General features: G+C 42.5%; 3 protein-coding genes across 3 annotated transcripts; 2 read left to right on the top strand and 1 right to left on the bottom strand.

Moving 5' to 3' along the window:
• The first annotated feature begins 262 nt into the window (after window positions 1-262).
• Window positions 263-5,871, top strand: pus3 (pseudouridylate synthase 3). The gene is made up of 7 exons (XM_085761152.1): window positions 263-378; window positions 740-1,178; window positions 1,916-2,196; window positions 2,887-3,070; window positions 3,994-4,103; window positions 4,219-4,391; window positions 5,387-5,871. Exons 2-7 carry the CDS (start codon window positions 750-752, stop codon window positions 5,656-5,658), a joined length of 1,449 nt encoding a protein of 482 aa, XP_085617278.1. The 5' UTR covers window positions 263-378; window positions 740-749; the 3' UTR covers window positions 5,659-5,871.
• A 31-nt stretch (window positions 5,872-5,902) lies between these two features.
• On the top strand, window positions 5,903-10,444 carry dcakd (dephospho-CoA kinase domain containing). The gene is made up of 5 exons (XM_085761153.1): window positions 5,903-6,267; window positions 7,010-7,121; window positions 7,649-7,852; window positions 8,299-8,386; window positions 8,680-10,444. The coding sequence occupies exons 2-5, from the start codon at window positions 7,010-7,012 to the stop codon at window positions 8,963-8,965; spliced, it is 690 nt and encodes a 229-aa protein (XP_085617279.1). The 5' UTR covers window positions 5,903-6,267; the 3' UTR covers window positions 8,966-10,444.
• Window positions 10,445-19,306: 8,862 nt separating this feature from the next.
• LOC146967289 (C1q-related factor-like) lies at window positions 19,307-24,297 on the bottom strand. The gene is made up of 2 exons (XM_085761549.1): window positions 23,435-24,297; window positions 19,307-20,383 (listed from the first exon to the last, which is right to left on the bottom strand). The coding sequence occupies exons 1-2, from the start codon at window positions 24,080-24,082 to the stop codon at window positions 20,204-20,206; spliced, it is 828 nt and encodes a 275-aa protein (XP_085617675.1). The 5' UTR covers window positions 24,083-24,297; the 3' UTR covers window positions 19,307-20,203.

A 24,297-nucleotide genomic window follows, 5' to 3' on the forward strand; every position in this document is an offset into this window, starting at 1 on the left:
CAAACATTAGCCTAAGTTAAAAATGACATTGTAGTAAACTGTAAGCAATGTATTTATTGCAAGCATTGGAGTTAAAATTAAATAGGATGATACTCTTCCATGCAGGTGATAGTTAAATTTCAACTTAACATCATAGATAAAAATAAATAAATAAATAATGTAAATCACGGGTAAGGAAATAATCACATTATGCTAGGCTAAAGAATAAACTACATTTCCCGGAAACCCTCTACAGGAAGTGTGTCCGCTCTCAAAATCGGTCCGACTTTAGCCAACCGGTAGCCTGAAAGCATGAGAAGCAGCATGTGAGCGGCAGGAGCTTGGAAAAGTGACTGGAAAGCAGGAGGTTTATCAGAGCCACTGAAAGAAATAACACAGGTAAAGACTCTGTTTATTTCCATATTGTTTCAACCGACACATAATGTATAACTTGGCACTCGAGCAAAACAGTCAGTGTGGGTTAATGTTAGCATTTAGCCGGTCAGGGTGCTGTATAAACTCCTGTAGTAACTCAATAGGTAGGACCTCCGTGAGTTAAGTCTAGTTGTACTGAATAAGAAGTGAATATCATTCTACACAACGTCCTTAAACACTGAGGTGTAAAATTGAATAACTGAATATGTAGCTGAGTATGTGGAATGGATGTTCAAATGATCAAGACTGTAGGGCAGAGTCAGAACTACTACTTGTAAAAGCAAAAAAAAAAAAAATCTAAGTCATCCTGTTTTAAACTGTCTAGACAAAACACCATGTCAGAAGCATTAACCCAGCGAATAAAGGAGCTGGAGGCCGAGGTGGAGAAGCTCAAGTCTCAGCTGAGAGGAAGCAGAGGAGCTGGAGAGGATGGAGAGGAGCTGACGTCCAGCCCATCTACCAATGAAACCTCAGACTGTAAGCCTGGTGGTAACGACAACAGCAGCAGCAGCAGCAAGAGGGGAAAGAAAGTAAACAAGCAGCGTCCTTTTGACTTCTCTGCCCACCCGCGGCGCCATGTGGCTCTGCGGCTGGCCTACCTGGGGTGGGCCTACCAGGGCTTTGCCGTGCAGGAGAACACAGACAACACCGTGGAGGCCAGACTCTTCGAGGCTTTGCTGAAGACTCGGCTGATCCAGGACCGACAGAGCTCCAACTATCACCGGTGTGGTCGCACAGATAAAGGAGTCAGCGCCTTCTCCCAGGTGAGTTCAACCAGACTGTGTTAAACGTTTTGGCAAATTGACCCATTGCCATTATCCCCATAGTCTTAGGAGTAGGTTCGTTACCTTTAATTGTCGGTGTAAGCTGTTTTTTTAACGGCGGAGCAGAGCCGCGAGCTGCTCAGAGCTACGCTACGGAGGCTAATGGGATTTCTTGGTTTCCCTCATCAAACTCATCAAATACACAATCCAACAACTCCAAAACGCTCTTGTGGACAAGTTGTGACCTGCACATTCACCACGCTATGAGATAATAACTGAACATTACGAGACAGTTGTTTTCAAGGCAACTGCTAGCCGAAAAACTGCCCTCAACAGAAACGCGCATCAGCTGTTTTGCATGAATTTACCTTGAAAACAACAACTCGTAACGTTCCGTTATTATCTCATAGCGTGGTGAATGTCTGTCAACATCATAACTTGTCCACCAGAGCGTTCTGGAGTTGTTGGTTTGTGTATTTGATGATTTTGATGAGGGAAACCAAGAAATCCCATGAGCCTCCAGCTCTGAGCAGCTCGTGGCTCTGCTCCACTGTTCTAAAAATAGCTTGCACTGACAATTAAAGGTAACGAACGAACCTACTGCTATGACTATAGCCATTAGCCAATATGCCAAAAATGTTGAACTATCCCTTTAATAACGAGCATGATCTACAGGTGATGTGTGTGTGGGGGTTGTTGTCATGTAGTAGTCAAGTAAAACTGCCTATTTTCCACAGGTCATTACCATCGATCTGCGCTCCACGCAGTTTTGTGGAGGACTGGGCGTCACGCTGCCCGAAAATGTTGACGCAAGCACCAAGAATAAAGCTGACAACGTCCCCGAGGTCCCGTATGTGAAGATGCTGAACCGAGTCCTGCCCCAGGACACTAGGATCTTGGACTGGGCGCCGGTCGCTGAGGGTTTCAGTGCACGCTTTGACTGTCAGTCCCGCACGTACCGTTACTACTTCCCCCGAGGGTCTTTGGATGTGGCGCTGATGGCAGATGCTGCAAAAAGGTGGGTGAAGAAGATGCAAAACCGGAAACAATGATGTCACACAGTTGAACTCGGCTGGATTACTGCAATGCACTTTATATGGGGGGCTAGTGGGTCCTCCATTGCACGTCTTCAACTAGTACAGAACGCAGCTGCACGTCTTTTAACTGACACAAGAAAATTTGAGCACATTACACCGATTTTAGCTTCACTCCACATCCACTTTAGAATTCATTTTAAAATCCTTTTATTTGCTTTTAAATCTCTAAATGGTCTTGCCCCATCGTACCTCTCTGAGCTTCTACACGGCCTACACACCCGGTCGATCCCAAAACTAGAGCGTTTTCTGTGGCAGCTCCAAAATTATGGAATGATCTACCACTGCACATTAGGCAGGCCTCCTCACTGTCTAATGTTAAAACTCTTCTTAAAACCCACCTCTTTTCTTTGGCTTTTTGCGCTACGTAGGTTGTTGATTTTTTGTGTACAGATATTTTACCTGGGGTGGACAGAATATATATTCCCTATGTTTTATTGTGTTTTTATCTTTAGTATTTTCTGCTTTCTTAGTATGTTTTATGGTTTTTATTTTACTGTACAGCACTTTGGAAACCTTTTTGTTTATTTAAATTGTGCTTTATAAATAAAATGGATTGAATTGGATTGGAAGTTATAGATATAACTTGAAGCCCCTCTCTTGGCACCTGACAGATACGAAGGCACCCACGACTTTCGCAACCTGTGCAAAATGGATGTGGGCAACGGAGTCCTGCAGTTTGAGAGGACCATCCTGTCTGCATCAGTTACACCTGTGCGGCCTGAGCAAACCTCCAGCACAGATCAATGTGATCTCTTCATATTTGAAATCAAAGGATTGGCTTTCCTTTACCACCAGGTATGAAGACGTGTTTTTTTTTTTTTTTTTTATGGCTCTTGTCTGAAAAATAATCTTCACTTTAAGATAAAGTATTCAAGTTCATTGGGTTTTTGTTTTGTTTTGTTTTTTTAAAGGGATAGTTCACCCAAAATTGAAATTTCACTCATTATCTACTCACCCTCATGTCAACTAAGGGCTGGGAGAAGTTTCAGAGTCCTCCGTGGCTTCTCTGAGTTACAGGGGGTCTCGGCATAGCAGTGCATGCCCATATAACGGTTGCAAATGGATACAAACTGTCTTCATAACAAAAAGACACACCAAAAAACATCCAAATACCTCCATGCTGCTCGTATGTAATGTCTGTCTTGTATTGAAGCCCCGAAATGCGAAATTGTCCCGAAAAAATTTAAATAAGTCAAGCTTGTTTTGTAGCGGACGCTTCTCGAAACTCCTCTTCCCGGTTCATCAAATTTGGACGAAATGGGAAGAGGAGCTCCCGCTACAAACAAGCTTGAAAAAAAGACTTATTTAATTTTTTTCGGGACAATTTTGCATTTCGGGGCTTCAATAATAGACGGACGTTACATACGAGCAGCATGGAGGTATTTGGATGTTTTTTGGTGTGTCTTTTTGTTACGAAGACAGTTGGTATCCATTTGCAACCGTTATATGGACATGCACTGCTACGCCGAGACCCCCTGTAACTCAGAGAAGCCACGGAGGACTCCGAAACTTCTCCCAGCCCTTAGTCGACATGAGGGTGAGTAGATAATGAGTGAAATTTCAATTTTGGGTGAACTATCCCTTTAAATAATAAAACCAACAACAGTGCTGCTTAGAAGTTTGCAATTCAGATATGCTTTCTTGTAGAGCTAATTTCTTTCAAATTTTTGAACTCTTTGATTAGTGACCTTTGCGGTCTCTGTTGTGTTACACCACAGGTACGATGCATGATGGCAGTGCTGCTCCTGATAGGGCAGAAACTGGAAACCATAGAGATAATTAATCAGCTTCTGGATGTGCAGAGTAACCCTAGGAAGCCCCAATACAGGTGAATTGAACAACTACCTTTTTTTTCACTCCCACTAGGAGTCTGGCACAAATATGCATAAAACATCTGCTTTATGAACTAAGTAACCTTTAACCATGTTTCTTCTTGTCCCCAGCATGGCAGTAGATTTCCCTCTGGTGCTGTATGACTGCCACTTTGAAGGTTTGAGCTGGAAGCAGGATGCAGAAGAGGTGAACTATGTCCTGTCTGCACTGCAGCAACACTGGACCCAGAGTGCAGTCAGGACCCAGGTCATACATGGTATGATGAAGGGTTTGGAGGCCAAAGGTAAGAGGTTAATTTACATAAAAATATTAATTAGCTTGTATCAAAAAAGATCACACTACAATAGGGCTGCAAGTAACGATTATTTTCATTAGCGATTAATCTGTCGATTACAAAAAAACAATTAAACAATTAATCGATTAGTTGTTTGGTCAATAAAATGTTAAAAAATGTCTATCAGCGTTTCCCAAACAACAAGACAACTTCCTCAAATGTCTTGTTTTGTCCACAAACCAAAGAGTTCTAAAGTGTTGTCATAAAGGGACCCAGAAACCCAGAAATATTCACATTTAAGAAGGTGAAATTTTGAATAATTTTGACTTTTTCTTAAAAAAAAACTACCCAAACCGATTATTAAATTGTCAAAATAGTAGACGATTAATTTAATAATTGATTATTGTTTGATTAATTGTTGCGGCTTTACACTACAACAGCATGAAGTTATTTATTTTGTAGCGCATTCATATTGTTTCCAGATGGACTCTCGAATTCATAGTGTCATGCTTTTCGGGCATAGAAAATAGCTTTTTGTTTTTCATGAGTGATGGTATGATCATGGCCAGAAGGTTCGAGAAGACGGCTGCTGCAAAAGTAATTAGTGATTATGTATGTATGTATGTATTGTTGATAATAAAGTAATAGCTTTAGTTTAAGTTTTTTCAACCCAAAATGCCAAACATTTGCTTGTACCATCTTAAATGTGAGGATTTGCTGTTTTTACCACTAATTAATTAAGCAAGCAATTTGAACACATCGCCTTGGGCTGTGAAAATTAAAATGAGCTTTTTAAAAAACGATTCTCTGACCTTTAAACTAAAAATTGTTAGTCTAGTGATGGAGAAAATCATTTTGCCAATTGATGGATAATGGAAATAATCCATAGCTGCCTCCCTGTGTTACCCATACTTATAGTTCTCTATCCTTGTATATTGTATTAATATTTTCATCATTTACATCATTTGGTTGTATAACTTACTGTACATAAATTGCTTTCACAGGTGGAGCGTCCTCTAACCATTGCTGGCTGGTAGAAGGCAGCAGGCAGAAGAACTACCGACCGCTGCTGGAGCGTCCGTGCTGCGAGAGCCTGGAGTCCAGGATAGATCATTTTGTTAAAAGAGGCAGACTGGAGCGGGAGGAAGGGGAGAACGGGGGTGAAATGGTCCACAGAGGAAAAAGGTCCAAACACTCCCACACTTCCCCCAGTCTCACCCCTTCCTCACAGATGCCATCGTCAAAGCAAAGTACGGATCAGGAAGCAGAGGTCTAAAGAAGAAATGGACTTGATACAAAATAAAAAAAAAGTTTATTTTGTACAATTTGTATTGTACAATCGCTCATGTGAAAAGATTATATTTAGGTTTTACTTCTGTACTCAAAATGAATTTAATTTTTTATTTCATAAAAGGTGTAATTCCATTTTCATTCACTTTTTTTTCTCCAATTTTTTTGTTTGTTTTAAAATAAACCCATTTTGGAGACAGTTGCAGTCGCTGTGTTTGGTTTATTAGACGGGCGGAACTAATCTGAGCGAAGAGAGACGTGGGAAGATTTTTAAGGTGGCGCCTACCAAACTAAGAAGCTAGGTCGTTAGCTGACAGTTGAATATAGTTTGGAGTTACCGGCAACAAAATTAATCAATAAGACTGTGTGTAACGTTTTTATCCGACTGCACAGTTGATAAAAACGGACACAACATGGCCGCGGCTTCGTTTGTTCGTGTTTTTGAGGTTGTTTTGACCTGATAAACACTTGTGCTAACCTTAGCCTGTTAGCAACCCTGGTTGTTTTTACTGCATCAGCCTCAACACTGAGGCTCGGCGCGGATTTCCATCCACTGCACGTCCAGTTGATTTAAGGAGGCTCTCACGTTTACAAGGTAAAGACACAAAAAACAAAGAAAAAAGGTGTGTTGTTTACTAGCAATAACAGAAAAATATAAAACTACGAAGTAACCAGTTGGTCTTCTTTACGGATTGATGATTCACATGTTAGCGGGTTGTCAAGCCTAAATTTAACTCAAGTAGTTCGTGTAGTTAAGAATAACTTCTTGCACACCAGTCAGGCCAGTTTGCCCCCCGTGTTTACTGATGAGCCGAGTTGTTATTCCCATAAGCTGAGTGTTGCTCATCACCTCCACAGCAGGGGGCGTGTTGTTAAACCTCGTTTCCTAAATGCAGGGAGAGTACTGCGTTGGTTTCAACCAGCAAGAAATATCTCCACCAACAGTATGCACGTGAATGCAACATTTATTATGGGAATTCATGGGGGTATTAAATAACTTGGTACATTTAGTTGGTGTAATATATAGTCATATTTTACATTTATCTTGCTTTTGAAATTTATAATTCTTCAGTATTTACTGAGGTGTTTGTATTGAGTACTTTGGTCACCACTGGAGATGTCTTTGATGAAAACATAGGTTTAGATTTAGATTTGAATACTTTAATACTTCATTTTCATTTGTGTGTTTTAACTTTTTGCCAGGTTCATCTGTGCGACACTTTTCCAGTCATTTCTGTTTAATTCTTCATTCTTCGTCACTATAAACAGCTGCAGTAACAGTCTCGTCACCTCACTGACATAACTTTGGATGCGTCTTTCTTTATCTGTGCTTGAAGATGTTCCTGGTGGGCCTGACGGGAGGTATTTCCTCAGGGAAAAGCGCGGTGTCTTCGATGCTGCGGGAGCTGGGGTGTCCCATTATTGATGCTGACGTTGTGGCCAGGAAAGGTAGGTGAATATCTGCTTCCCCTGCAAACTGCTCAGTCTATATGAGCTCCAATTAAATACAACTGTATTATCCTCCAGGAGGCAGCCTGTTAGGAGAACTCCCATATGGAAACAGTGATTCACATACATGTGCAAACTTTATGTAATAATATCATTTATCATTATTATTATAATGAAATGCTGAAATAGACATAAGGGGGTTAAGCCTGTAGGAGGTTCATTAGGACGAAGTCTTGGAGAGAGTGTGTGAATCATGAAGGCTGTCTCTGTTGACTCCAGGGATGATGTTTCAGTTATCTGGTGAAGATCAAAAGGTTGCATAACTTAGTGAAGTACACAGTTGCATGGAGGGCTGAACCTATAAGGCATTAGACTAACACTGTTGGTTGATGACCCACCCCCCCAATACTTATTTATCTTTTTAAAAATCTTACAAGCTAACTGGTTTTGTTTGCCTGAAAGACATTTTTAAACATTTCCCAATTAATTAAAACAATGATACAATGCTGCCGATATCACAACAACAGTTGTGGAGCCGCACACCCCCGCCTACTGTCGCATTGTCTACCACTTTGGGCCGGAGATCCTTCTGGAGAACGGGGAGATCGACAGGCAGAAGCTGGGTCAGCTCATCTTCGGCAGCGAGGAGAAGAGGAAGCTGCTGAACTCCATCACGCACCCAGAGATCCACAAAGCGATGCTCAAAGAGATCCTCTACTACTTTATAAGAGGTGAGGGAGGAACCGAGGTCTTGATGGGGGGGAAAAGCAGGAAAATTTACCGAAAGCGAGTCACATCTGTTTTGATGGGCTTTAGGTTTGAGGCTGTTTCTTTCTGCTTTATGGGCGAGATATTTGAGAATATTACCAGCAGTTTATCAGGTAGAGGGTGAAAGTTAGAGATGAAAGTAGGAAGTTGTTGCTGCACTTTAGATCTTTTCCTGTAAACTCACCAAACCGTAACAAAAAAAAATAGAAGTACAACTCCCACTTACTACATTAATTCTCTAGAAACTCAAGAAAATGCCTTAAAATGAACTTAACATGCTGGACTTGTATGTTCTCATAAAGCGATTAACTTGATTGTGTTACTGGTATTTTCACAGCGTTGGAGTGTAAATGTGTTGACACTAATTAATTCGGTTCACAATGCTCCCCCTCTTCTTCCATCTCCCTAGGGTACCGCTATGTGGTGCTGGATGTGCCTCTTCTCTTTGAAACCAGACGTCTCACACAGTTTCTGAACCACACTGTAGTGGTTTACTGGTAAGACCGCCGCTCGTTTTCCTCCGTTTGCCCCATCACTTTGGAGATTGTTTTTTAATACTGTTTGTTTATGGAGTTCATCTATTAAATCATGAAATATTTCCCAGTTTGGTTTTGACAGACGCACGCTGACCATTAAGCCCAGTTGTGTTATGGGTTACCTCTCTCTGACGCTCTCTCTCTCACTCTCCATCTCTCTCTCTGCTTTATTTGAATGACTCACTGCCTCTGGATTTTTTAACAAGGCACCCTGGCCGCACCATAAATAACCTCCATTGTCTGTTTCTTTTCAGTGACCCTGCCACTCAGCTATCGCGCCTGATGCAGAGGGACGGCCTGACCCAGGAGCAGGCCGAGCAGCGCGTGGCCGCCCAGATGCCGCTCAATGAAAAGCGCGGCTTGGCCAATCATGTTATTGAGAACTCGGGCAGCCGCGAGGACACCCATCGGCAGGTCCTGCGGCTACACACAAAGCTGGAGGACTCCATGGACTTCCTCTTAGTGAGGGTCATTGCTATCGCTGCCACTGCTAGTCTGAGTGGGATACTGCTCTATGCAGCCAAGATACTTTTGTCCTAACAGAGGAAAGATAAGGGCTTAAAGGGGTTTTGGTCCAAGATGTGGTCCAAGATGAGTAGAAACAAGGGAGCCAGGTCGGAGGTATCGATGCAATTTACTGTGAGATTAGTCCCACAGCACCCACCACTACAACTCAGTGGTATGATGTGCTCTGTTGACAGTTAACAAGGACTTACAATTTTGACTTTAACTCGCTATGACAAATGTCATTTGGTGTGAAGGGTTTCAATGTGCAATTTGTGTGGGTTTTTACTGTGAGACACTAAAACATGAAGGTGATACCTTCTCAACCTGGGCACAGTATCATTTGCAAGGCATGGCCACATGGTTGTAGAGGACAAAAATAATAGCTGTCGTCTTATTAATCGGAGCATTTACTATAATATCATCATAGAAGAGGTGTGTAGAAACAGCTAGCTACAACTTGCAGCTTTGCTCTTTCTCTCTATTTCTTCCTGGTTGACTGTTCCTTCACTTTTTTCCCCTTCTGCCTGCGGTTCGCGATAATGGGGAGGAATGGAATTAGAAAGTCGTATTTATAACCACAAACAGTTAGCGGGCTAGGAAACCAAACACGTTCTGCCCGTGTCTACTGATCTCCTCCTCTCCGTTTCAGGTCCGCACCTACACGGGCACCCCCCACTTTAACCACGCTTCATTTTACCGTTTCGCAGCACAAACACCCGCTGGTTTATCTGTGGGGCTTAGAGAAATCATATCCCAAAATAACTGGACACCAACCCCGTTATTCTGGCGGCCTCGTGACTCAAAAAGGTTGAGAACCACTGACTTAGATGCTCAGCTGCAGTACAAACTCCCCCACCTTTGCTCAGTCATAGAAGTGACAGCAGATTGGAGCTTGAAAAACTGGCTTAATCTTAATTTTTGACGCAGCAGTTAAACCATAGCTAACAACAGTGAAACCATGAAACTGGGACAGACTGGCGCCGGTGACTGTTGATTTGGTTACACCTTTATGAGGGTGTTCAAATTAGACATTTTGAGTAATTACACAGATTCATCTGACATTAGAGAGAGCAAATGAACAAGTAAAATGCTGGAGAAAGTGGTGTTGATTTATTATCCAGCAGCTCTCACTTTTACATAAAAAATACCAGTGATATGATATCCCCAAATCATGTACTGTATATGCTTTAAATTGGAAGTGGTACCCTCATAGAAAAACAAATTAAAGTGCTGAGTAGGAACAATCTGATGCTTACAGTACATGCAATGATTGTATATTAATGATGAAGATGTATGACAGAATGTATTTGACAATCCTTTTTAATGGGAACAGTGTGAATTTACACGAATTAATAGACTATATTTATCACTGTATTTTCTTACACTTGAAGATGTCCTCTGTAAGTCTGTGACGTTTTTTTGTTTTTTGGTGCACACTCACTTGGAACTAAAATACAACATTTGTAACAGGTAGCTGCTTAATTTAAATATAACACTGTTTTAAAAGAACAACAGTTTGATGGTGTCAGTGTGTTTTGCTCTGTTCAATTTAGTCTTATGAGGAGGGAAAGTTTCTTTGAGTTTGTGATGGACTAACGTGATTTTGTTACATCAGAACTACTTTGGATCACAGCTGTGTATAAAATATACACAAGTGTGATTTGGAAACATAAAAAGCTCCAATGCACATACACTGAAATCAAGTTGAAGTAGGTTTTAATGAAGGGAAATTAACTTTTCTTATGTTTTAAAATGTGCACGTTCTGTGCATGTTTTGAAACGGTGATCTTTACACCACACCTGAAGGATGGTTTAAGAGCCATTTAGGATTGGGTCTTTGTTAATTTTGGAGATTTAAGACTAAGGCATAATTTCAGTAGGACTCTTCAAAAGTAAACTGGTCATTATGTATAAAAGCTGGGCAGTGCTCTGACCTCCAGCTAGAAATGTTACTGTTTTTATTATGGATTAATTATTTTCTCAAGGAAAATAATGAGAAATAGTACTAATTTATGCAGACCAAGACCATGTCTTTAGATTTTTTTTTTTTTTTTTACCAATTGTCCAAAACTTTCATTAAGAGTTCTGTATGACAAAAATCAAATTCTCACAATTATTTTTACTCAATAAATCTAAACAGATTATACATTTTCAATGTATTAAAAATCATATTGGCCCCAGAGAAATCCATGTAACTCGATCTTAACATGCAGGAAATGTTGGCAAGAGGACTTCAGGAGGCCATGGTAATGAACTTGTATTAATGGTTCGTTGTCATGTCCTTGCTCTTGTTAACATTAGGCATGAAATTCCAGGCCCACAGGCAGGTGCAGTGACATCACCCTGGCACTGAGGGCCCACAAGCCTGCGTGGCTCACTTGGCTCCTGTCTAAAGCCCCCACTGGTCTGCTCTTTGTTTTTATCAAGCCCCTGCAGAATTAATGTAAAGTGACTCGGGCTGTGGTGGGTGGGGAGCAGTCAAGCAAAAGCTGCGTTGGACACACATTTGGATACATATGTAATACACAAAATAACAGGTCGCACGCACACAATGTAATCTTTTAAACACATGCAAACACAACACACTGTACAGTCGTCCATATAATACAAACAGTCTTATTGGACCCTTGTCAGTCCAGGATGGCCACCACTCAGAGCCAGGATGAAGAATATGCTATTCTTAGGTTGCGTTTTTTTTCCCCAAAAAGAAAAAACCTGGCTCTACCGTGATCCAGAGGGTAACATGCTTCCCTGAGCAGCCAGCTGTTCAGCAGAGATTTCCAAGTGTGCCTATTCTCAGTCTCTTTCTCAGACACAGACAGAGGCCAGATGCAGAGCGTGGAAGGAAGTCTATATCTGTAGCAGCAAGTGTGAATGCTCCAGGCAGAAAAAGGGTGGCGAAGTCTCAGTCTGAATTTAAATTGGGTTTAATTCTGACTGTGTCAAGCTAAAAGGTGAAAGTCTTAAGTTGCCTTGTTACACTTTGTGAAAGTGCATGGATGCAGGCGCAACCCGCTGCTTTATTGTGTGTTGTGAGTCCTCTCCGGGAGCAGAGCAAATAATTTTCTGATAGCAGGGGGGTAAAGACTTCTATAATCTCACCATCATGTTCAGAGAGTCGGCCCAAGGCACCACAGTGTGTCGACATTTTGGAATCTCCTGTCTGAGTGGTTTTTCATCATCCCACGCCTACTGCCAAAAGGAAAGGTAAAACAGCCTGGGCAAAGGCAAACAAAATAAAAAGCTTTGCCCCAAACATGAAAAAAACAACAACTGCGTTTTAGACTAATTTTCATTTTCTGTAACTTTTGCATTAGCAAGTTTTTTTTGTCTATCAAGTGTTTAGTTCTGGGGTGTTTTTTTTAATCAACATAATGAAACCACATGCAGTCCTAGAGGGTGATATGCTTCAGTTCAGTATTATTAGGGGCTGTTTAAATTAGTTAATTTATAGCATTAATGTGACTTATCAATGAATACAAAAGCCATTTTTTGGCTTTCTTCACTGACATGTTGTGTTTTTGAGTGTGTTTGTGTGAACATGGGTGTGTATGTAAAAGCAACAGTGAGCTCCCAAAAGTAGTATGATAGTATCACAGAGCTAATTGGTGAACTGCTGTAGCCGGCGAGCTACAGCATTAGTCCGTCTGAGCTACCTGGCTCAGAGAGGCTGTGATATTGTTAGCACCATAAGAGTTGTACTGCTACAGCTGACCAACAAATCATATTTTGAATACTTAAAGGGAGAGTCTGGAGGTTTTTGCTCAAAAATAAACGCTAGACTTAAATAGCAATCCATCTTAATCATCACATATGGGCTTCTAGTCCTGTGTGGTGGTGACTGTGTCTGCAAAGCCCCCTCACCCCGCCTGTATTTTGGTCTTTTGCTTTGTAGGTGGCAGTTAGCATTCGCTTCCCAGCTCACCGCAACGGCGCTCCTACTCGTTACAGCATAACACTCGTTGTCGGCCGGAGATCGACCCACCACTCCAGCGCTCTTCACTTGGACTGTATTTCCTTTTCTTTGCAGTTCTGACCGCTGCTGCTGCTGCTGTCAGGGGCAGGACGCTGCACAGTTGAGCCCTAGAGAAGGGTCCAGTTTGAATGTTTTGTTTACAAACTGCATCAAACAAACCTCCAGACTCTACCTCTGAAGGGACACGTTTGTAAGAACCAACAACAAAGATAAAGCAAAAAATGGCCATTCACACTGAAATTGCACTGTGATTTATTTTGCATTTCATACAGCCTTATATCAACTCTTGTCTTGTAGCAGTTTGCAGTAGTCTAACAGAGCAGAGGAGGTTGAAAAAGTGTTGCAATACAACAAATAATTCACAATCACTTCCTCTATTTTCAAGTCTTTCACTCTCAGTTCCCTTGGAGATCAGTTTTGCTTGCTGAGCAAATTTGCATAGCAAAGTTCATCAAAGTTGAACTTTGAGTAAAAAAAAAAGTGATATATAATTAGTGTTCCAAATTTAATGGCAATCTAGCTATTTGTTTCAGGATATTTCCCCCTAAAACCACAAAGTTAACCTTTAGTTGCAGCACAGGAAAAGTCAGGGGATCACCAATCAATGTTGGGGCACCAGCTGTAGAAAAATTTCATTAATCCAGTGGTTGCTGAGACATTGCAGTCTAGACCAAAGTGTCAGACGCAATGACACTGCTAAAAACAGGTATTAGCAAAGTAACAGAACATTTTTTACTCCCACTCTGTTGACAAAGGTGTTCCTAGGAAATGCAGCCAGAGTGACTCACGTTAAAAAGAGACTGAGAAGGATTGTTGACCTCATGTTGTGCAAGATGATGGTAGATTAGAGTTTGAGTTATTTGATGATTAGGACCACAGAGAAAGAATGATGAAAAACCCACTGAGATGCGACCGCTCCCCCTCGGTTCAACAGGTTACAGATGCAGCTCGACACCAGCGGGTAGAATAAACCGGCCTGAGCAACCACAACCACTGTAGTGTTCTTGAACTCTGGCTCCTTGTGTCATGCTGAGGAAAGGGGCACTCGTAGCGCCTCCGTTGCCCGTTGTCAGGCTGCATCCACGGGACTGTGGTGAGGTGAAGAGACAGGCAACACGCCAGCGGAGCGTCCCCGGCCACATGACTCAACCTGTCCCTACGTGTTAGCCTTGGCTCAGTCAGGACCATGAGGGAACAAGGCCAATGGTATTGAGTCATGACACACTGGACAGTCCCCAGATCAAGCGTGATGATGGGTAGGAAGTGGGGGAAGCGAGCGTTGTATGTTGTCATGCATGTACTATTATTTTGTGTATTCATACCCACTCTGCCACTTGCTGTGTTACATCCGTTCACATTTTAGATCACGACTACAAATTGATGACTTTTTAGCTTTTAATCATTTTTCCATGCTCCTCTATTTGAACTACTGTACCTCCACACTTAAAAAATGTGGAATGCATTATATTATACTTCCACATTATATAATATCAGTGTTGTAAAACTGTTATACTGTACCTTCTGCTCACCAACTGTCAACAAAAACATCTCAATCGCATCCGGAAATCACATCAAATTAGTTCCCAAGCTTAAGGTCCAGTCCTATTTCGTGGCCACAAATTAGTATTTCGTGGGAACGAATTAGTATTCCGTGGGAACTAATTAGTATTTCGTGGCCACAAATTACGATTTTTTTCTCGCATGTCATATCTGGGGCTCCGTAGTGCGTAAGAATTGGCAAGGTTTATTGGCAAATCTGAATATACTACCCATGAATATATTTGTATAAGTGTATAATCGCTATAAAATAAAATTAGTTTGGTTTTCGTAGCCTTATAATTATTCTTTTATATATAGCAAGGGTCTTGCTTTAGAGAGTGTCGCCATCTTGCGCCGCCATGTTTGTACGGCAGCTCGACAGCCAGAGAGCGCGTTTTGCGTTCATAAATAAACCAGCAAAGTAGAAGTCGGAAGGAAAGAAGAAGGAGTAGCAGACATATCGTAAAATGGTTTAGATCTTCACCTCATCGCTCCTGAAATACTCCCAGTCATCCCAGTCGTGATAAACGAGTTTTTTTGTCCTCGGAGGCCACCGTCACTTTGCTGATGGAAGGGGTGAGTGTGATCGAGTGCGTGCGTGCTGCGAACTAGAATCTGAACGCTTCACGGTTTTACCCCCGTTCTGCACACTGGACCTTTAAGTAGCATAGTTGACGGTAATAATAAAGAACCCATTGCACTGGGATTGCTTATCACGAATGCATACAGTAGGCAATCTCCCCTCTGGCTTTGCTGACCCTTCTGGTGGCATGAAGCTGGGAGGGAACTGATGAGAAAGCAGCAGGAACTGATGACAGTATTGTCCTTTTCACAATGGAAATTTTGAGGTCTCATAAAAAATCAGTCACTACCCTGTAATCATGTCCTTCATTCTTTGGATGGAGATTTCCCTCTGTGAGCAGAAATGTCAGAGTTGTTGACATGATGTTGTTTTTCTTCAAAGGAATATTGTATTTGTTAACTTCCCTTATAAAATGATATACTGTATGAACTCACAGCTGTCAAGCCTACACTTGAAAAAAAAAAAGATTCTGACAACTTTGCAAACTCTTGATATTTTAGTTCCACAGAAGTGTTGTGAGTGTGTTGCATTTCAGATTGTAGCCTGAAGGATAAGTTACACAGCTAGTGTACACATAACACTTACTGTTTATTTTTAGACTCCAAGGTGATATACACAGACTTGTGGTGACCCTTTAGATAATAGGTCTGAAGAAGATGGCAGAGCAGCTGGCAGGATTCTGTTCGATGTCAGTTGTTATTGACAGCCAGACAGTACCGAGGAGACACTGATTTTTAGCCACGCTAGCGGCGCGGCTCGTTGAAAGACGATCAGTCAGTCAGGCCCAACACTTTGGATCAGACTTAAAATATCTCAGCTAATGTTTGAGGGATTGCCATGAAATTTTGCGCAAACGTTCATGGTCCTCAGAGGATGAAACTTAGCGACTTTGATAGCACCTCCAGCGGACATACTACTCAGACTTATCTACTCGAAGGAATGGCGCAAAATTTTGTACGATGATTTTCTCATCCTCATGTCGGCTAAGGGCTGGGAGAAGTTTCAGAGCTATCCGTGGCTTCTCTGAGTTACAGGGGGTCTCGACGTAGCAGTGCATGTCCATATAACGTTTGCAAATGGATACCAACTGTCTTCGTAACAAAAAGACACACCAAAAAACATCCAAATACCTCCATGCTGCTCGTATGTAATGTCCGTCTTGTATTGAAGCCCCGAAATGTGAAATTGTTCCGAAAAAAATTTAATAAGTCTATATTTCAAGCTTGTTTGTAGCGGAAGCTCTTCTTCCTGGTCCGTCCAAATCTCGCGAGAGTGCGATTACTGACACCGGCGCAAATTGCGCGAGATTTGGACGGGTTAGCATGGAGGTATTCGGATGTTTTTTGGTTTGTCTTTTTGTTACGAAGAAAAGTGGTATCCATTTGCAACCGTTACATGGACATGCACTGCTGCGCCGAGACCCCCTGTAACTCAGAGAAGCCACGGAGGACTCTGAAACTTTTCCCAGCCCTTAGTCGACACGAGGGTGAGTAGATAATGAGTGCAATTTGAATTTTGGGTGAACTATCCCTTTAAGGCATTAAAACCAATTTGCATCCATCCATTGGATACACCACTTATCCATGCTGGGCCCATGCAGGGTGGTACCAATCCCAGAGTCGCCTGTCAACTCTGCTGTCAACTAGCATTGGACTGTGGGAGGAAGCTTGAGTACCTGGAAATAACCCACACAGAACATGCAAATTCCACACAAAGCCCCAGGGATCGAACCCAGAACCTTCTTCCTGTGAGGCACCATCATGCCGCCTTACTCATACTTCTGTTTGCTTTATTTTTTGTTGTGTGGGTGGTGTTTGGACCGTGTCAAAAGAATAACTCAATTAGGATATGTGTGACTTATTCCATTTGTTAAAAAAATAAGAAAACATCTTCCTTGGTGCGGTGGGTGCACACTCACTCAACTAAAACAATGAGTGCATGTTGAGCGTGGGCAGGTGGCTGCAGATTTAGAGGGAGGAAATGCACATGAGCACAAGGAGCAATTTAGTTCGACAGTTAAAGCATCTATCTCTAATTTGGATCTCCCCTGGTGAGTTAAGTGAAGACGCTCAAGATAACAACACTAAGGGCTCATTAATGTCACATCAGACATTTCAGAGGAGGTACTCTCTCTGAGCCCAGCATCCTCCCGTCTCGCAGAAACTAAAGGCAAACACGCACAACGCTGACCCATACACTGACCCAAACACACACACACAGACCCGCTAATGTGCACGCGCTCTCTGCAGTAGCCTGATAAGCCTCACGCCTCACCAATTGGCCCCTGCAAATGTCAAGCTGAAGCCATCTCAGTATACTGATAGGGGGGCTGGTGGGATTGAATGAATCAAAAAAATATTTCCTTATGTTACGTTTGCAAAACGCCGGAGATTACCTAAATTAAAACAAGTTTGCAATAGAGACGTAATCTTTGAAATCCCTCTACTTATACATGATGAAAAAAAAGGATACAGGAGAAAATCTCAAATTATCCCCACAGTCGAGTCCAAGAGACGAAGCTTACGTCAACAAAAAGCAGCTTACAGCACTTCTCAGAGGAATACTTATCTTCAGACCCCGAACCTGCTTAAAGTTAGGGAGGACATGAGATGAAATGTGAGTCAAACGTTCAAGCGTCACGTACAGTCTAGATGCTGCTTCATCACAAATTAACAGAGGCCCCAGAGTGTCCTGTTGGGTAGGTTGTTCAGTTAAAGTCACCATCAAAACCAAACAGCCCCCCCGCCTCCTCTCCCGCCCGAGGAGGAGTTTGTGTCGCTTACACAAGCACAATATGTGAGGATCACCCAGTTTTACAGGATGAGGATCCCACAGATGGTTTTGGGCTTTACCCCTTGTTGCCAGCGTGTAAATGATTTAAGGTAGAAGGCTAAAGAGGGAGGGCGGACAGTTATCTATGTTCTGGGAAAAATTCTCATTTCACTCTCCTCTCTCGTACAGTAAATGCTGTTGGACCCCCGATTTAATATGCTGCCTCTTAAGCGTTTTAATATAAGACTGGGCTTCGGTGTGTTTGTGTCTCTCCCCCTCCGGGGACTTTGGGAAAAGTACAGACTCTTAGGCAGTGTTCACTTTCAGTGGATTCAGCGGTGAAAGCTGTTTCTCACAGTCCGGGGGCGTTTGTCTTTGACATTGTGTCATGAATTTGACGATGTGCTCATACATCCTGCGAGGAGAAAACAGTGTGCGCTAGTGCTCAGCTGCCCCGTGGCTCGGGTGACCTCTGCTTAGGCACGGAGCCTCAGTCTTAATTGTATCTGGAGGAATTCTGCTGTCTTAAGACAAGCTTAAGTTCAGAACCAGAGGGCTTCCTGGTCTTTACCAACACAGAGCAACCAAACAGACAACAGGATGCTCTAAACAAAGCACACTGTGGCAATCTCAGTCTCTCCGTGATTGTAATCCGCTGTGTGCTGTCGCGCTAATTTACAGCTCGCAACAAAATTTAGATTTTAATTGAGCTTCATTCGTTTTGACAGGAAACACTGTGCCTACATTCATGTTTATGAGCGTCAGTGACAGAGTAGCTGCGGATTTTGACATGGTTCCCTTATCTCCGATTCCTGACACCATCAAAACTTTTGTTCTTGAACTCTTTTAGTTTGGTGTTTCAAACCGAGTAGGAGACAGTTATGGACCCCGCGTGGCCCGTGTCAAAGGCGAATTACGTCCAAAGAATTTCATAATATCAAAGTGAGGTCTTAAGAAAAACTCGAAAATATATTGGTTTCTACAGTTTAAGCCTGGAAGCTATTTTCTTGTCTCTGACACTTGTGTCGCAGTCACAGCAGAGCCTAATTTGCCCTGGATTACTTTCCGACACAATCTAAGCTTTGTCGTGATATGTTTTAACACCCGTTCCCTGACTTTCTGCTACCATATCTCAGCGTCTTCACACCCATTAGAGGAAAAAAACACATCTCCCCTTTGATTGTGAAACACAATCATCTCCTGCTTCATTTGGCATTTAATACAGCTGTGATTTCCTCTCCTTTTTCTCCTCAGTGATCATCTCAGCGCTGATTGCCTCTTGCTGTGCCGGCGTGGCTCTCTTTGCGCGTAACATTTGCAGCACTAAAGGCTGCTTTTAGTGGAAAATGAGAGATCAGAACAGCTGATCAGCAAATAGATGAGGTGAGCGACATTAACCAGATAATGTGTGAGGAAGTGCGAAAAAAAACAAAAACATTTTTAATGAAAAATCATGGAAATTAGGAGTAAAAGCAACAGCTAGATGCTCTTTAAGCCCACACTAGTTGTTTAAACTGTGTTTAAAATCACTGTAGTTCTCTTTATCATTTGTGGAAACATACAGAACATTTGAACAGATGCTGCATGCATGAATCGAATAAATAAATCTTTACAAATAAGCACATTAATAAGCATTACATGATATAATTGTACGACTATCTATCAACAGCTATATCGTTTTAATAGACACACGATAGAATGTATGTGCAGTGCCGACACTACTTTGACTGTGTTCAGACATCAAGATTCAATATCAAATTTACACCAACAATATGTCAAACATAATGGGCTGGTATGACATGATTTTCAGTTCATCACATTGAGACACAATACATTTTGTGACACCGCCTGCCATTCAAAACAGTCATAATCTCATTTTCGCTCTGATTTCTTTTGACAAAATATCTCTCTTCAGTCTTTCAAGTACAACATCGCATCATACGAACAGCATAAGAAAACAGGAGCTTGTAACATAAATCTAAACAGCACATTTACAAACACTGCAGTCGCTGTTGGATTTCCAGACTTGAATATGAAATGACAGCTCAAAAATGATGGTGAGGCATCGGCACTGTCAGAATTGTTACTGCACCTCAGCATGACACATGGCAGTGACTGTCACTGTTACGTTGCTCGCGTCCCATCTGAATAGCGGCGTAGGCACCCAGTATACAATAGAACGTACAGATGAGGAAGTGGGCAGTTCCCCATAGCCACGGATACACACCCTTTAACACTGTGTCAGTCCTGATCTTAAACAGCAGTGGAAAAAAAAGCATTCTGATTGTGGATCAGTGGCTATGGGCAACATGAACCTTACTGTGAAAGCCAAGTGAAAGTCAGGAACTGAATGTCCTCTGGCTGCGACCTTTCACCTCTGAGCCCACGTCCTGTCCAGTCTTCAGTCGGCATAGAGGATGAACCCTGAGAAGGTGCTATATTTGTTGCTGTTGCCCCCGTGAGCTTTGCCCCCATCCAGTTTTATGAAAACCTCATCGCCTGCATCCAAATGAAGGATGACACTGTTGCTGGCATAGTCATAACTCTGGTCCTGGTCTTGGGCGATGGCGCTGGCTCTGACCTGGAATCCCAAACACACACACACACACAGAAAGAGAGGAAGTGAAGAAATTCCACGGTGAAATACCACTTAACAGTTGTTTAAAATTCATTACTTTTTACATGAATAGTACATAATATTATCATCATCAAACGGAAATCGTCATTTTAAGATAACTTCCTGTTTCGTCAGCCGACATTTGACGACATCTTTACACAATACAAGTCTTATTTTAGGAAAGGGATGTTTGCAGGCTGAATTTAAGAGTTTGACTTTGTGTAAGTGTGTACCCTGTGGTGAAGATCTTGTTTTTCCCTCTCATGACTCAACTCAAAGGGTCAGGCTTGAGTCAGTCTGCCTCCGAGGAAGGATGGCAGTGCATCCTAACCCCTTGCCTTATGTTCTCTGGGTGGGGGCACTAAAAAAATGCTGTATTTTTCTAACCACAAGTGTCATCGTGTCAACACAGGCTAATTACTGAGGGTGTTAGATGTGGAGCATAACACCCAAATCTCTTTTGCATGTCTGCATAAAAAAGTGAAATTAGTTGGGAGTTACTGTGCATGTGCAGTTAGCCACCACTGGAGGATATATCCCCTGTAAGCTTTTGCTAATGTATGATAATCTGGGTTGCCAGGTTGGCTGATACGCTATGCGACTTCCTCGGACCAAGCATAAAAGTGTAATCCCTGCTCCAGACAGATTGTGCAGACGACAGGTTCTGGGCTAAAGCAGAACCAGAATAGGAACGAGGAGTTCCTAATTAGTGGCAATGGAGTATAGAAGTGTAGGGTCACGGGCCGCGGGGTCTGAGAGGAGAGATGACAGCACGATGATGGATTTCTGAGACATGAGGACAATGCAGCCTAAAGTCCCATCACTCCCTGTGTCCAGCCTAAGATCCACTACAGCAACATCATGTCCACTGCTAACAAATAAACACTGACGGACATTTTTTAATTTGCATTAACATGCCACCCCTCCTTTATGTTGTTAATGTGAAAAATGTCTAACTTGTTCAGACTTTAGTAGACAAAGTTTCTCCCTCTGGACCACATAAGTACATAATAATGATCACCTTGTCTTTGCCTGTCAGGTTCCTGTTTAATGGGCAACCATGTCATTCTATTATTATAGGCAGTATTTATTTCTCTGCATCTTTTTTCCTCTACGCTTTTATATTACTTTCGTTCCCCTTTATTTTTGATTTGAGATAATTTAGTTATTTGTCCTCATGCAGGTCATTTAATCAGCTGTTATTTAGTTTCCTTGCATGGTTGCTTGAAGCCAGCTTCACATGACTTTCTTCTTAGCTGGTCCTCATTATACAGATATTGTATTTGGTTAGTGTGTGTTCAAGTGTCGCTTGAACCTTTGTGTGTGAACATATATTCAGATGTGGTGAAATGTTTCATGATTTTTCTGAGGAATAATTGCACGTTAAATGGAAACTAGTTACCCCCCCCCCCCCGCCACCACCACCACTGTTCATTAGATATCCCGGAGCTTGTAGTTGCTGAAGACAAAAGGTCAGTTGTTGCTTTAAAAACTGAACTTCATCTTGGGTGTTTGCGCAGTATCCAGACTGGCAGTGCCTGCTAAAGAGAGCAGACAGAGGCAGAGATTAAGAGCTGGGGGAGGCAGCTTAAGGAAGTCTCTACAAAGCAATAGTCACCCAACAGGTGAGTCATTGTGATTAAAATATCTAGCTGCAGTTCTTACACACAGGGTCTCCAATAAATACATGTTTTTTTCTCCTTTCTTTTAAACTTGCTTTAAACTAAGAAGATTCTGTTTATAACTATTATAATAGTCTTTTTTTTTGTTTTGTTTGAGAGGTGAAATATCTATCAGGGAAGATTGTTTAATCTGATTTGAAGTGCAGATATCAGGATCACAAATGGGGAAGGTGGGGTGCCCTCTTTTAATTTAGCCACTGGCCCTTGAAATGTCTGAGTGCATCCTTGCTTGTGACACTCAAAAATACAAAAATACATGAGCATGTATGAATCTACAACCTACTGCCATCAGTAAGATAACTTTGCAATAAATACAACATGTGTGAAGTTTAACCTGGCCATTTGTGTTAAAGATAGATTTAAGGAGTTGGAGTTGTTATCTTTGATTACATTTGGTTCCTTAGGCACAACATAACATAACATTACAGTGTAAATACAGTCAAATGTGTTTACTGTGATTGTATCTTGAGTACACACCATGTGGTCTACCTGGCAAAAATAATCTGGTGAAGTTCTGGTCACAGAGTTTAAAGTTAACTTCTATGAAACAGTCTTAATATTAATAAAACATAGCCATTATTTTCACAAATGTGATATTTGTAGTGTGCCTATTGTACCCCACTGCATTATAATGTACAGGTGTTTGGGTACTTGTGTCTGTGCCCTGTAGCAATCTGTCTGAGATGTTTGCAGGAAAATGTCAAGGCTCAGATTAACATGGTGTTTGATCAGTGTCATCACCTGGGGCTTTAAAGACATTACAGAATTATCCATGAATATAGCAAATATCATGATTCGATATTGAAACACCCAGGCCTGACAGGCAGTCTGATAACGCATACTAGCACATCATGGTTCCATGAAGTTTGTTGTATTTCAAAGGGCACCAGCTTTGAACTAGCCGCAACCCCAGGCTGTGTTTTGATGTGTGCAGAGCTGAGATAGCACTGCTCTCCTTGCACTCACTTCAACGTGTACATCATCGGATGTGTAATATGCACAGATACACAATCTGGCAGCGTGCCACAGTGCATTGTTATCGTACTTGACTATAACACCAGACCAAGTCGGACCTAAAATCACCGCACACATGAATGCATGACTACTCAATTTAGACTGCCAGCACACTGGTTACACTGTTCCCTGAGCATTTTGATGTGGGTTCATCCCAGTGTATGATTCAGGATTCAGGATTCATAACTCAAGATGTCAGTGTGCAGATCATTTTGTACTATTTGTACTTTTAGATTCTGTTTTTTTCAACAATTTGTTAAATTCAACATGAAATCCTGAAACATTAGTAAGTGTCTCAAGAGTTAAAAGTGTTACCCACCAGACCGTTCTTGATCAGGTCAGCCCACATGCTGGTGCCATCTCCTCCCCTCATCAGCACATTGTAGATGAAAAAGTAGGTGCCAGGGATCTTACATGTGAATTTGCCCGTTGCGCCCTCGTAGTTACCCCCAATGTTAGTCACGACGTCATCAAACCGCAGAATATCGTAACCTTCTTGAGGGTTTCGTAGTCCTGCATAAAACGCTACCCGAGGCGTGGTGTTGTAGGTGGTTGTGCTAACTGCCCCTTTACCCCCTAAACCTAATATCCCCGTCCGCACTATGTCCACACCATCTCCCGGTGGTCCCTTTGGTCCCGGTGGTCCCGGCTCTCCAGGTGGTCCCGGGGGTCCAGGCTTTCCAGGACGTCCCGGTTTGCCTTGTGGGCCGTGAGCGCTGTAGGTGGGCAGTGGTGGACCGACGCTGTGATCGCCCGGATCTGCCTCGTCATCAACCTGTAGGCCCGTGGTCGCTGTGTCTGTGCCCACGTGCACGCCCGTGCCCGTCGTGCCCGTGCTGGGAAAGGGGTCACAGACCATGCGGCATGTCCCCAGCATCTCGTAGTGGCTTGCGCTGTCATCTACGCCACCCGTGCCAACAGAGCTGACCAGCACAGGGATGAGGACCACCAGAACTAGGACCAGCATGACCCCCACAGCAGCTGCCACCAGGGTCTTTCGCCCGATGCTCAGCCGGGGAAGGGGCTGCGCTGCCAGCGTGGAACTCTCCGGGGTGGAAATGGTGACTGTGGGGAGTGCGTCCACCCGGCAAAACGCAGAGTCGATGTGGATCTCCTCCGATGGTGGAGATGGTGCCCAGGGAGAGCTGGTATGAGTGTGTGAGTGAGTGACAGAGCCGTGTA

The sequence above is a fragment of the Trachurus japonicus genome, chromosome 19 (genome assembly GCF_045865225.1).
Source record: "Trachurus japonicus isolate A0001 chromosome 19, Traja_1.0".
In the NCBI taxonomy this organism is placed as follows: Eukaryota; Metazoa; Chordata; class Actinopteri; order Carangiformes; family Carangidae; genus Trachurus; species Trachurus japonicus.

Excerpts from the sequence above, each read along its gene's own strand:
- pus3 (XM_085761152.1), top strand. The coding sequence starts at position 750 with ATGTCAGAAGCATTAACCCAGCGAATAAAGGAGCTGGAGGCCGAGGTG. Across the intron at positions 2,197-2,886 it reads ATGGCAGATGCTGCAAAAAG|ATACGAAGGCACCCACGACT; the intron begins GTGGGTGAAGAA and ends GGCACCTGACAG. Across the intron at positions 4,392-5,386 it reads GAAGGGTTTGGAGGCCAAAG|GTGGAGCGTCCTCTAACCAT; the intron begins GTAAGAGGTTAA and ends TTGCTTTCACAG.
- dcakd (XM_085761153.1), top strand. The coding sequence starts at position 7,010 with ATGTTCCTGGTGGGCCTGACGGGAGGTATTTCCTCAGGGAAAAGCGCG. Across the intron at positions 7,853-8,298 it reads CCTCTACTACTTTATAAGAG|GGTACCGCTATGTGGTGCTG; the intron begins GTGAGGGAGGAA and ends CCATCTCCCTAG. Across the intron at positions 8,387-8,679 it reads CACACTGTAGTGGTTTACTG|TGACCCTGCCACTCAGCTAT; the intron begins GTAAGACCGCCG and ends GTTTCTTTTCAG.
- LOC146967289 (XM_085761549.1), bottom strand. The coding sequence starts at position 24,082 with ATGCTGGTCCTAGTTCTGGTGGTCCTCATCCCTGTGCTGGTCAGCTCT. Across the intron at positions 20,384-23,434 it reads ACCTGATCAAGAACGGTCTG|GTCAGAGCCAGCGCCATCGC; the intron begins GTGGGTAACACT and ends TTGGGATTCCAG.